General features: G+C 33.8%; 1 protein-coding gene across 2 annotated transcripts; it reads left to right on the top strand.

The window, feature by feature from the left end:
* The first annotated feature begins 10217 nt into the window (after positions 1–10217).
* Positions 10218–13176, top strand: LOC129293243 (inositol 1,3,4-trisphosphate 5/6-kinase 4-like). 2 transcript variants are annotated; one of them, XM_054931092.1, is made up of 2 exons: positions 10218–10372; positions 10934–13176. In XM_054931092.1, exon 2 carries the CDS (start codon positions 10954–10956, stop codon positions 12406–12408), a length of 1455 nt encoding a protein of 484 aa, XP_054787067.1. In that variant the 5' UTR covers positions 10218–10372; positions 10934–10953; the 3' UTR covers positions 12409–13176. The 2 variants fall into 2 exon arrangements, with proteins under 2 accessions (XP_054787067.1, XP_054787069.1); XM_054931094.1 differs by lacking the exon at positions 10218–10372 and adding an exon at positions 10381–10613.
* The last annotated feature ends 951 nt before the right edge of the window (positions 13177–14127 follow it).

Genomic DNA, 14127 nt, shown 5'->3' with positions numbered 1-14127 from the left:
TAGCAAGAATAAGTATGATCCTGTTAAGGGGTGGGAGTTCACTCATAGGAAAGAGTAGTGAAAGTTCATATGACATGTATCTCCTTAATATCTAGTGAGGCACGGTATTAGATATGACGTTAGAGAATGACGCTCCTTAGTATCAATGATGTGGTGTTAGAGTAACGATACCCTGATTCGTGTGCGACAAGGGGAGATCATAATCCGAAAGTGGGATAAAACACCTTTGACCAGATGATCCTACTACTAAAGGTAAGCTCGAACCATTGTGAATGTACACTTGGTCTAAGAGCTTATGGTTTCAGTCAGGGTGATATGAAGGCTTGAATGGTAGAATGATTATGTTAGTGATAAATGACTTGTGTTTATAGAAATGAATTGTTAAAAATGCTAAAGTGACAATATACATTTACTATAGAAAATGTTATGTTGGAATATGTTAAAAGTGTGTTTTAATACTTAATAGCTTTATTCCTATATGGTTATGTATGTTAATTAATAGTAGTGAATTATTCTATTACTAATATGTTTATCTCACCCTATAGGTATATTTTACAAGCGAGGGCTCCGTAGGTGTAAGGGAAAGGAAATGGTGACTGAAGAGTGAAGAGCATTGTTGTATAGCTCTTCTCTTTTTTCTTTTTAGGTTTGTAACGAATATACTATAATCTAATGCTAACTTAGGAACACGACATTGTTTTGTTATTACCTGTATAAAAATATGTGAATATCTTAGCCTAAGATTGATGTTATTATGATTAAATGAGTGTGCTTGGCCAAGATACAATTACAAATGGTATATTTGAAATGATTTGTGCATTAAAATGACCAATCGATATGCGTGTTAAGTTTTATTCACCCCTTTATGTTGTTGTGAATTGAGGATTTAATGGTCATTTTGAGTATGAATGCTTATTTGTGTCATATAATTGGCTTGTTATATTGTGTGTAGACCATTTGAGGTTGTTAAAGTGATTTCGAAGCTAATGACATTTGGTAGTGTGTTGTGGACACCTTTGAAAGTATTTTGAGGTAAAAACTAACCATTTTAAGTTCAGGTGTTCATCTTTTTAATGAATAATTATTTAAGTGTAAGACCAATGTCATTAGCTAGAGGGCTCGAAGAGTTTTATGTAGACATTTGAACCACTCAAATTGAACGTTGGATGGCAAAATGGCACGCTCCTCTGACTTGGGTAGCTCCTCCAGGCACTCCAACACTCTCATCCTTGCTCACCTGACCTCTTTATTATCTTCCACCTCCCTTTCCAACAAGAAGAAGCCCTTCCTTGCAACTGTTGCCCTCCTATTAACTATCAGCTCCATTGTCTCTGTTGGGATTGTCCTTAGCAACTGTGCATGTGGTTCCAGCCAAAGTGGGGTGGCTATCTGGGCCAAGCTTATAGAGGCAATTTCTTGAACCTATAGTAGAACCCACTACCCCAACATGTATGTGAACTTGAGACTTGAGTTCCCAAGTTCCATAATAGCAACAAAGTAAGAGCCTATCCACATTTCCTTTAACATGGCCTTGAGCACCTGAGCAGAGCTCTCTACTCCTTCATCGAGATCTCTCACGTCTTGAATTCACTCAAACAATTAGTGTATGAGAATTGCCTCGAGCTCCTTGAGGATTTCGAGCTTGCACCTAAAAATGAGAGAGAGAATGAGAAGGGGAGAGAAAAATTAAATGAACATGAGCCCTACAATTTTAATTAAATAGTCATTTGTTAAAAGTTAATGGACGGTGTTAATGCTACATTTTTTATAGTTGGTGATTTATTTTGCACCCTTTTATAGTATAGGTTACCCAATGGTCATTAAAAAATAGTTTAGCACTAAATTTTCATTTTTATCATTTAATATATCATGAAGTCATGAACCAAAGAAAATTGACAAAAAAAAAACCCATCGGGATTTGATTCGCGGATAAGGACTTGAATAAATTTGTGAAAGTTGGTCCTTCTTTGGCATTAAATTAGACCTACATAATGACCATTTTTTCCTTATTACATTTAAAAGAAAAAAGGCATGCAAAGCTCTTCTCCTCAACTGCACAATCATCGACTCAACATTCCATTATGTCCAGTGAACATTCGATTTGATTGCGTCTGACAACCAAGTTCATGACTTTCTTAGGTCAGTTTGTTGAGTATTCAATATGATGGTGAGGTATTGTTTGATTTTTAATGTTTGTTTAGTAATAGTGGAGTTTGGTTGTCTAAATTTCAAATTCTTGCTAAAAGAGGTTGAACTAAGTATTTGCTTTGCTATTTGCTCCTCCCATAAGTGTATTGCCTCACATTGCAAAGTTAGTAATATGTAATATAAAATCATGTCTAATAATAGCCAACTAAACTTCTAATAAATATTGTTTACTCACCTTCTTCCATTCTTCAATTAAACTAAATACACCTCAATTCCACACACTCAAACCTTGCTTTTACTTTACCAAAGCACCTTATGCTTCCATATCAATGTTCCACTAATCCTTTTAAAAAATCTTTAAATTGATTATGGATCAACCATATATCTTCAAACTAAAATGGCCTTCTCTTAATAAGAATAGGATAATGATCAGAGCTAAATTAACCCATTACTTTGACCATAGCATCAAGAAACATATTCTGCCACTACTTATTGCATAAGCTTCAATCCAATCTTTCATAGAATATGTCATGCCCACTCCATTTAGGCCCTTTCCAAGTGAACCAAGGCCTTTTAGATTCAATATCAATTAACCCATAATCATTAATCTAATTCATAAACATGTTACAGCTTCGAACACTAACTCTCGCCCTTCCCTTTTGCTCACAAGGTGATACAATGACATTAAAGTCGCCTGCAAGAATCTAATGATCAAACATATTCATACTAATCTCAAATAAGGCATTTCACAATCCCCTTCTAGCCTTCTTATGAAGGTTGGCATACACTAATGTAAGAAACCATGTAATACTCCCATTATTCATGAAACAATAATGAATAAACTGATCATGCTTTCACAAAATCTTAATCCCCAAATCCTCCTAATTCCCTAACATCCATAGACTACCAACAAAACCCCTAGCCTCTACTAATCCTAATATTTAAAATCTAAACTTGTAATAACCTGCTTAGCCTTTACTCTATTAATTATGGGCTCAAGCAAAACCACCACCTCAGCCTTTGTATCATGATAAATGTTTCTCATGAAGGTAGCAAAACCTTTTCTATTAGCTCCACGACAATTCCAAATGAGAATCTTCATAAAAAACTACAAACTGACTTACTCTCCTCCCCCTCGCAATCCTGCATGAATTCTTTACTAGTAATATCATCATCATACATAGCATCAGATTCACCATCCTCTTCCTCATCAATAAGCATCTTAGAGTTAACATTTTGAGATCTCCTCCTATTCACATCATTCATTCCATTACTCCCAATACTTTGTTTTACAAAATTTTGGCCCTTATTCAGTAAAATAGATGAGCTACTACCAAATACAAAAAACTTCCTCCCCTGTATCAAAGATTTAACATGACTAGAGCCCTTACTACCTTTTAAAACCACCCCTTTATGACCATTAAGTAGAGAATTGGGAAATATTCTACCTCCCCTACTCACATCCTTATATCTCCTATTGGATATGGTTGGTACCCAAGAGGCGAATGAATTAGGTGATAATAAATTTTTCTAAATTTAAAGAAGGGTAGAAGTAAATAACAAGATATTCAAGGAAGGAAAGCTTTTTACACTAATGATTTATCCTGGTTCAACTAAATAACTTGGCCTACATCCAGTCCTCAAGATCACCCTTAAGATTTTCAACTATAATCACAAGCTTCAATGGGTGCTTGTAACCTTAGTACAACTCTCAAGGCTTTGACTATTTTTATTTCAACAACAATCCTTGCTCGAAAAATCTCTTTTTAAGATTTTAACTTGGTTGTAAAGAAGAAATCTCTTAAAGAATAACTTTATGTAAAGAGTAAATTAAATACAATAAAGGCTTAAGAACTAATAAGAGCTTTTTCACAAATTTGTCAAGAGTTGTTATATGAATGAATGCCAAACCTTTGATGCACAAATTGAATATTTTTAAGAATGTTCAGACTTAAAATAGCTCACTCAATAATAAAAATTCATTCTCAAAACTTGAATTGAGTCATATATAGTTTAGCAAAGTTTATATCGTTGGTACAGTAAAAGTAGTCGTTGATGATATTTCAAATGTAGAACCAGATGATTCACACGTGAAATGAGCTTAGCCAAGTTTCAATCAAGCATAGATGACAATTCAAGTGTAGATACAAGATGACTCACACGTGATTTATAAGGTGTAAGAATTAGACCATTTTGTGTGACAAATCAGGTATGGATCCCTCAATCTCTCATGTGTGAAATGGTTGGCAGAAAGCCAAGGCCATTCGGGATGACAAATCACACGTGGAACTCTATTTTACTCACGCGTGAAATGGCTGGCAGAAAGCTGAAGTTAATTTGAATGATAAATCATGCATGAAACCAAAGTGCATTCAAACATGGATAGCACAATAGAACTAAAGTACATTCAAATGTGAATTGGCTTACCTCTCTCATGCCAAATTTGTGTTCGAGTGATCAAGTGACAAATCAAGGTGGAAATTTTCCTTCTATGCATGAATCATCACTACTATTAAATGCAATCTAATGCTAGGCAATAATTCAAGTGTTTGTACAAATACCTTTCAAGCATAAATTGGAGCACAAAAGTTTTATCAAGACATCTCACATGCATAGATGATAAATCACAAGTGGACCATTGTTGATTCAAGCGTGAAACATCATGGAATGTGCCCAAAGTGACAAATCAAGCGTGAATCAATCCTGATTCAAGTTTGAAATGTCATAGAGTGTAAAGTTTAACTTTTATGATCTAATTCAAGCATGACTCACTTTTCTTTCAAGTTTGAATTGACTAAGACAGGTCCTTAAATACACAATAATGATCATTTCAAGCGTGAATCATTCCAAATCAAGCTTGAAATGGACAATTAAACACAAGTGCACTTTAAATGTATGACAATTAGGATCAAAATACTTATAAGCCTAAAGAGGATTTTAAAATGATGTATTCAATTTAAATTAATGATATGTGATTAAGCTCTCATAGTTTTCACATTAAATCTAAGAGAAATAAATAACTAAACTTATAAAACTTCTTCTTCTCTTGATTCTTTATGTTCTTGGAGGTTTTGTCACATCAATGAATCTTGAGATTCGCACAAGTAACAAACATCTTTGCTCTTGGTTTTGTGATCATCAAAACATATTGTTCAACATTCTCTTCCTTTTTGATGATGACAAAGCATAAGATTAAAGTTTTAGTTCTATTTAATAAAATACTCCCCCTTAATTAAGCATAGGAGTTTAAAAATATAAGTGTAAAATATCAACTTTAAATTGTAAAATTGAAATAACATAAATTCAATCTAAATAAAGCATTTCATTTATAAACTTTGAAGATACAAGGAGTGTTAGTATAATTTATCAATGATCTAAATACAAAATAAAGTAACCAACTTGATTTGCTTACCACATTTCTCCCTTTACTAATATACTCTTCCTCTTGTCTATAATATCCTACTATACTCCCTCTTTAGGTTATAATAGTATTCTCTCCCCTTTTGTCATCATCAAAAGGATATAGGCCTTCCTAAGAGAGAGTGAATTTGAGAATGCAAATAGGCTTTCAGGATTTCTCTATTACACAAAGAATTTGGGTTGAAAGGTTGAGTTGAAGGAATCATAGCCTAAGTAAAGGAATCATTAAGGTCGATAGCAAGAATATGATCCAATGCTTTCTCTGCGCTATTAGTAGCTCCTTTAGATCTAGCTTATTCCTTTGGGTGCTCTTCAAACTAACATTCAATAGTTAAGTTCTCTGTAGTTTGCTATTAAGTCTAGCCTTCAAGGTCCATTTGATTTGCTTGATCTTCAGGCTCATCTATAATAGTCTCCTTAATCAGAAAGTATTCTTAACGTAGGAAAGGCTTATTTTGTTTGTGTTTAGAAATGGTTTTCTTACGGTGAAAAGTTTTTGTAACAGATTGAGTAGAAAAATGAGCAGGAGAAGGCATATGCTTTAGAATGGAAGAAGGAGTGACTGGCTCTCCAACATTTTTATTGAGTTCACCAACAAGTTTGGTGATACTCATGTCTATAATGTCCTCATAGAGGTCTTCAAATGTTGGTGTTTCAGTGGATTTTAGAAAGGGTGGAAGATTTGGATCAAGAAGATCATCAAATGGGTGAATAGGCTTAGAAGTTTCATGATGGCTCTGGGATTCAGTTTGAGACTCAGTTCGGTGGGGTCTGTCTTATTGTTAAGTCTTGGCTTGTTGATAGATGGAAGACTCTTGGTCTTTATGAAGTAGAAGGTTTTTTTGTTCATAAGAAGAAAGATCATAAGGTGAAGGCATTTTAAAAAGAGAAGGAGGTATGATAGACTTGGTTCTGGAGATTGAGGAAGAAGAGACTTCATGTACTAAGCCTTCTCGGTACCTTAAATGGCTAGCTTCATCTTATCTCCTTATTTCTCCTTCTTGTGCTCTTGAGATCCTAAGATGATCCATAATTCTATCTAATTTACTGTTTAGATAGAACACCATATCACAAAGCCCTTTGATATCGTCATATCACCTACCCTATATGAGTAACATTTGTAATATCAACTAAAGGAGAGTTATAGAACTTGGCTTCTCAATGATTATTGATAGCAGCAAACTTGTTTTCCCCCTTACCACTGCCCCTTGACCTCAAGGCCTTCTTTGTCTCTAAGGTCTTTATACAACCTTCCAAGGGCTCTCATTCTCCTCAATATCTTCCTCAACAACATTCCCCTTCTCTATTGCATCTTGAACAACATGAGAATTACATTATCCCTCAACCTTATCCTTACTCTTTTCTCTTTTCAATTTATCCAATTCCTCACAAGCCTCTCTAATATGCCCATACTTGCCACAATAAAGATATAACAAACCCATATATTCATATGCAATGGTTTTAACTACACCCTCAATACTATATTTAGGAATTAAAGGCTTAGTTAAATCAAGTTTAGCACACACTCTCGCAAATTTGCCTTTACCATGTTGCACAGTATATAAATCAACTTTAATAGCCTTGCTAATGAATAACATTTTGCACACTTTTCTTTTATATTTGTGACCATATTTTATTAGCTTAGACCCTTATATGTATTGTTTTGGCACTGAATTTGATTATTGGCTCATTTTTCATTAAGTTTGGGCATTAGAGGTACTTTGGTTATTTTGCACATTTTATTGAAATTAATTATTTTTAATTTGAAATATCAGTTCCTTGACACATTTTATCATCTAAGCAATTTTTATTCTCATTTTTAGGATTTTATTTGGTTCAATTTTATTAGATTGATTTAGTTTTGTTAATTTTACGTTTTTAAGCATTTAGGAGCTAATTTGACAATTTTTTTCTTTTTTATTTAAATTATTTTTTTGACTTCTTAGCAACGAAAAAAAATACAAAAACAGAACCATGCACGTGGGATCGTCTTCACAGGTAGACTGAACGCAGAGCTCATCTTCATCATTTCCTTTCGGTCAGAGTTAGATCACCACCGAGACACACGATCACACATCTCTTCTCATCTTCCTTTGAGGTTTCAGATCATCTCAACTTTCAGTTTCAATAATCGCTCACCTCTTCTCAGTCTGAGCTCAGCCGTTCATGGGAATGCACAGAATTCTCATCTTCCTCAAGGGTTCCAAAGGTCGTCATGCATCACTGCAAATTTCTTCTTGCTCGTCGCCACCACATGTATAGCAACACTCATCTCCTCTTAAGTTCTCAGTTTTAGTCATCATACACCATCACTCATCTTCTTCTTCTCAGTCACAGAGTTGGTCATATACTTATCGCACAACTCACATATTCACAGCTTCTTCCAACTTTCATCCATGATAGCTTTTACAACCATCTTCCTTCAAGTAGTCATTAAGAAAATCAAAATGAGTAGTTAAATCTTTTTTAGAGTTCTTCAAGAAAGATGAGACTTAAACTTAAGTATTCTTAGTTTAATGAATTACTATTGTGTTGTAATTCACATATGAATTCTCTGACTTCTTTGTTGCTTTCAAAGAGTTGATTCAATTCTGATTAGATTGAGTTTTTTAGTTGATTACATCCCTTTAAGAGACTTGGATGTTATGATTTGATTCTTAAAATTGGATGATGCATATTATATATTTGAATTTATACTTCAATGGCTATTGTTGTGTAAATTCTAATATGTCCAATCCTTATAGTAATGTCTGAATCATTTAGCTTATATTTAAGTCTTAAATTGAAGTTAATTACTTAATTCTTGATTAGTTCTAAGTGTTAGAACATGCTTGGTCAAAGAAAGGTCTAATTTCAGAGTCAAGTCATGATTTGGCATTATTTTTAGAGAGATTATGTCATGGTTTAACCCATAATTGCTTAGTCCTAATGGTAATTAGGCATTTTCTTAATGTCAAATGAATTGCAAGAATCAAATGAGTTGAATTTAGGATTTTATGATAGTAAAAGTGGATTTAAACTTTGAAGAACTCATTTTTATGCTTAGTTAAGTCAATTTCACTTCATTCCACATTTTTCCTTTAAAAATTCAAAAATCATAAACACCTGGAACTTTGAATTTTCTTTTTAAAACCAACATTGTTTTTAACTTGTGAAGATTGTTTATGAATTGTCTTTCATTGCTTAAGCTTGCTCTCTCGGGGTAAATAGTATTGCTAAGATTGAACAAAAATTTCTTATCATAGTAAGTCGTAGGAAGATCAAGTAGCCTAACCCACACACTAGCTTTATCCACAATCTACTTTATCATATCAAAATCCTTATGCCATCTCATAACCCACATATAACTATCTTGGAAGATCCAAAGCTTGCCAGTCAACATTGCTTCATAATCATCCTGACTTTTGGATTTAACTAAGAAAAAATCGTTCACTAAATCACAAACACCTGTCTACCTTTCCTTCACCCAAATCTTGTTCAAATGCTTCATAAATGCATAAAAAAAAACACTTCTACCTTAGGAAGCATGAACATGCCAAAATGGGTGCCATGTCTGCGTCGAATATGTATCTAACATGAATGCGCATCTTCAACTAGATGCAGTGCATTCGTTTTTTTTATTGTTGATACAGTCGAACATGGGCTAGTATAGGTGGACACTTGTTGAACATGGGACATAACGTTTTGGCATCTTTTTTTCAAAACTAGATGCCCTGCTTTGTTGACTCTATAACTTTCCCAAATCCTTTATGGCCTTACCTGACACATGGAAGGTCTTTGGCTTTGAATCTGTTTGGAGAGTTTATCGACCATTACTAAAGAAGCACCACTAATCAACTTGCTGACACTTCTTATGTCTTCTTGCCTTGTTCGGCTATGATATTCAAGTTTCAAGTCTGCATCGAGTCATCGACTAAAACACAGTTAGCTCATCCCACTATTATAAGTTTTCAAGTCTTCTTCCCTCTGACATGTGGCTTTGAGCCTTCAACAGTTCGACCTTTTTTACCCTACTTCATGATTGTCATCGTCGCTCATCTTGTCAACTCATGTAACTAGTGTTGCTCAGCCAATCTCCTCCTTAACGATGTGTCTCTCTTCCTCCTTAGTTAGTCAAGTGAATCAACACAACTTGTGTTTACATTTAAATGAAACACACTGACATTGTGCTTTCTGATCTTGTAAACTTGAAACACATAACAAGCTAATGCTTTCTAAGCAAATTGCTCTGTACTTTTGCGGCTTGCCTACAGCTTGCATTTACATTTAGATAAATTTTATTTGTTTGTGTGAAATTTTTATTACCTCTTTTCATATTAAAATTGCATAAAATTAGTTACAAATTTTTAATATAAATTAGTTTGGCAATAGCTTCTAATTCTAAATAAAGTATTAGTTCAAAGAGTGTGAATTAATTTATAAGAGAATTAATTTAAATTAATCATTATTTTTTATTATTTAATAGTGCTTAATTACTTAACTATTTTATTGTATTAAAAAATATATGTGTATTTAAATATTTAATATTTAATTATTTATATAATCGCTCCCTTGTTATAAAATTTTTGAAAATTACTGTGTTTGCGTATCATGCCGCATCATATCCAATGCCGATGCCCGTAAAAGTGCTTCATAGCTTGTACTCAAAACCTTAACCGCCTGAATCTTCTTAAAGGACTTCAGCAGTCTCGACTTCTCCACGTCATCCAGCACAGGCTCCAAAATATAATCGAACTACCAGAGAAATTCTCCATCACCGCTTGACCTTAATCCTCATCTACATCAAAATCGCACTACGAGTGAGGTAAATTTCTCAAAACTGAATCCTTGTACAGCATCAGACCCTTCTCCTGATCCCCCTCCATCCAGCCTTCCACTCGCGGCACATTCGAAATCTCTCCCGAGAAACTCGCACCTTCCTTACGCACCTTCTTGTGACTCCGACTCAAAGCATCAGTCTCCTCCACCGAACGGGCCATCGCCGAAGACGGCGTCCCCCCGAGAGACGGAGAGCTCATCGCCATCATAAGAACTTGCTTTTATTTGTAAAACCTGTATAACTGTTTCTGTATGTTTTTGACAATGATAAAACTTATAAGATGTGGCGATAGACATATTCTCTCTTGATTGGTAATGCAGAGAATAATTGTTTAAATCATCCATTTCTTGTTCATCTATGCTACCTGCTAGGTTTTTTTTTTTTTTTTTTTACTTCTAAATAATTGTAATAGTTGGTGGATATCAACCTCAATTGATAGTCTGATTTTAGAAACTATATAAATAAAATCTAACTGATATACATATTGCATGACTTTCTGCCTTAGTTACATGAAAATGTTATGATTATAATTTTTGTTTTTCACAGTGTTGCATCCCTTCTCAAATATGGGTGTGGTGAGGGGGGTGATATTTGATGAGTCAGCACTCTTAACTGAAGCTGCTGATGATAAAAATGGATCTCTTCTACGACCTGGAGCCGAATCTGTTCTTCGCATCATCTTCCTATCCAAAATCCACATTGGGATCTCTTATACAGCAGATCTTCCAGACCACCAGGTCAGTCGTCTCAGAAGAATGGCAAGTTTGTACTCAATTGATTTCTTTATCTTGAATGAGCCCACATGTGAGGTTGTGCCTACTTGGGATGATATTGATGGCAGTATAGTCTATCTAGTTTCTAATAAGAAGAAGATCTTGCCTAAATTGAGCAATTACAGTTGGGTGGTTGTTTCTCTTAATGTTGGAGGTAAAAGTTCATGTGACTTACCAAACACACTTCAGATTGAGAAGTTAGAAGGGTTGCCATTAACTATATGCCACTTGAATAAAACGTCACTTGGACTTAATGTCGTTACCGTAGGCTATAAGATGAAGGCTTCTCGGGTGGAGGATTTTGCAAAGAGGGGTGCATTTCCTTTGTGTCCTACTCAAAATGGGTTGATGTTTATGCCTCTCATATCTGATTTACCTTTATCAACTCAATTAAAGGAAGTTGACGTGGTTCTCCATAAGGCCACTGATGAAATATTATCCATTAAAGATGACAATATCAATTTTACCCAGAGCATGCAAGAACTAGGAAAATATTTTGAGCATAACCAGGATTGCTGTGTGATTGACCCACTGATTAACATATACCCATTATTGGATCGGTTAGAAATGCAGAAAATTTTACTTGGCTTGGTAGAACTCAACACTGAAAGCAGCTACGTGATCAGAGGGGCTCATTTTCTCAAGGCCGATAATTTTGATGATCTTAATTTTGTGACTGAGTTGGGAAAAGCTAACCTGTCTCTACCATGCATTGTGAAACCGAAAGTTGCTTGTGGTGTTGGTGATGCTCATAAGATGGCAATTATTTTCAGAGCTGACGACTTAAAGAATTTAGGCGTTCCCCTGCCGGCAATTATCCAGGAATATGTGGATCATTCATCGACGTTGTACAAATTCTACATGTTGGGTGAGAAAATTTTCTATGCTGTCAAGAAGTCAATGCCAAATGCTAACATCCTGATGAAATCATTTGAAAGCTGTGACCTTAAGCCTCTTGAATTTGATAGCTTAAAGTCACTCCCTACTGCTGACAATATCCAGAATTCTGTAGTTAGTGAGTGCCCTACAGGAACTAATGAATCCATCGACCTGAAACTAGTCACGGATGCTGCGAATTGGCTTAGGAGAAGGCTTCAACTTACCATCTTTGGATTTGATGTTGTTATTCAGGAAGGAACTCATGACCATGTCATTGTGGATGTAAACTATCTCCCATCCTTCAAGGAAGTGCCGGACGATATAGCAATTCCCGCATTTTGGGAGGCTATTAGAGGCAAGTTTTGTTAAACTCTTTATGTTAATTATGCTCAAGGGTAATCTACTTCACCAAAATAGCTTAAATCAAGGTTAGACATATCCTAAGCTTTGCATATTTTTAATTTATTTTCTATCTAGACACGGAATTTCTTCCGTTATCTTTAATATTCTTTCTATTATTTTTTTCTCAATTTTCATTTTCTTCTTGTTTAGCCTTGTACTTTTTTTTTTTGGGGGGGGTCTTAGAGGCCTGAGGTCTTTTGAATTTCTTCCTCCTCCTCCTCCTTTTGTTTTTTAATCTTTTTTTTTTCATTCTTTTAATTGTTTTCTTTTTTCTCTGTTTTTCTTTTAGCCCCAATCAAATGGCTCAATATCATGTTAAACTGTTTATATTAAATATGATTGAGGATAATTTACTTTACCAAAATACTTAAACCATTTGGTTAGATACATCCTAAACTTTATATATTCTTAATATATATTTTATCTTCCAAATGTAACACTTATTTCTTAATCTCTAATAAGTTTGACAATAGAATGTAAAAATAAGCATTGGTTTCAACTTTATGATACCACGAGAAAAGAGAGTTTTATGTATGCTAGTGTGATTATTTAAGGCTATTAACCTAACACTTTTAGTGTTACTTAGAAATGAGATTGAAAGATTTTTTTGTATTTTGTGTACTTAATAGCACTTGAAATAAACTAGGCTTCAATGCGTGAGAGTATTCAGCTTTTTCTGCGATGAATACTTGATGAGTAGTTTAATAATTTGATTATTGGAAGGTTGATGTTCTATCAATTTGTTTATTGAATGTGGAAGTCTATCAGGTCGTGCATGTTTTGTAAAATAGCTTACATGTAGCATAAAGGAGATTTTATGTGGCCGGTGATTCATGATATGGATTTTTCTAGATATTTTGAATCTCAAAACCTATGCAAAAAAAAAAAAAAAGCCATTCAAGGCATTAGTTTATAAATATCTGAACATAATTGAGCCATGGGTGGATCAATCATGAATGTATTAATATATTTTAAATATCATATATGTAAAAAAAATAATGATTCATAATAATAAATGTAAATATTTAAACAAAAAATATATATAATTAGAAGAAGGAAAGGGGAAAAAAAAAGCAAATCCTATCACCATTTCATAATTTTCATCTTTTTTTTTTAAGGAGTTAGATGTTAAAAAATGTAAAGTATTTTTAATTTTTTTGAGGTATAATTATTGTTTTTTTTCAACAGTATTCTATTAATAATGACTTTATATTTATTGTAGGGTGTTTAATAAGAGTAAATATAAAAAGATAGGATTAGTTTAAAAGTAGGTAATAACTTTATTATAAGTAAAATTTAATTAAAAATGTTTTATAGTTTTGATCAGGAATATATTTTATTTTATTATTTATAATTTTAGAATATGTACAGACGTACATATACGTACGCATTTCTGACTTATTCACCCATTATTCTCCCTTTCCCAATTCTTAATACTTATTAGGGTGCATTCTTGCATACATATAATTATAAATTGTAGCTGAGAAGTATAAGCTGAATTTAAAAAATATAAGGCTAGTTTGACCAATTGACTTGCCAATTATACTGACTTTTATTAGTTCGTTCAATCAAGTCTTGACAAGTTTTTTCCTTCTCCAATTTTCACGTTATACCTCATTAGACATGTGATTGGTTCCTGATCAAACATGTTAGTTCAATGCTGTTTTCTTAGCATTGTTCAAAACT

The sequence above is a fragment of the Prosopis cineraria genome, unplaced genomic scaffold (assembly GCF_029017545.1).
Source record: "Prosopis cineraria cultivar Desert tree isolate PC_DT_omini unplaced genomic scaffold, ASM2901754v1 PC14, whole genome shotgun sequence".
Taxonomy (NCBI): domain Eukaryota; kingdom Viridiplantae; phylum Streptophyta; class Magnoliopsida; order Fabales; family Fabaceae; genus Prosopis; species Prosopis cineraria.
Note: the sequence above shows the minus strand (reverse complement) of the source record. Positions and strands in the feature narration are given on the sequence as shown.

What these genes read in the sequence shown, in the direction of transcription:
- LOC129293243 (XM_054931092.1), top strand. Translation starts at nt 10,954, where the DNA reads ATGGGTGTGGTGAGGGGGGTGATATTTGATGAGTCAGCACTCTTAACT.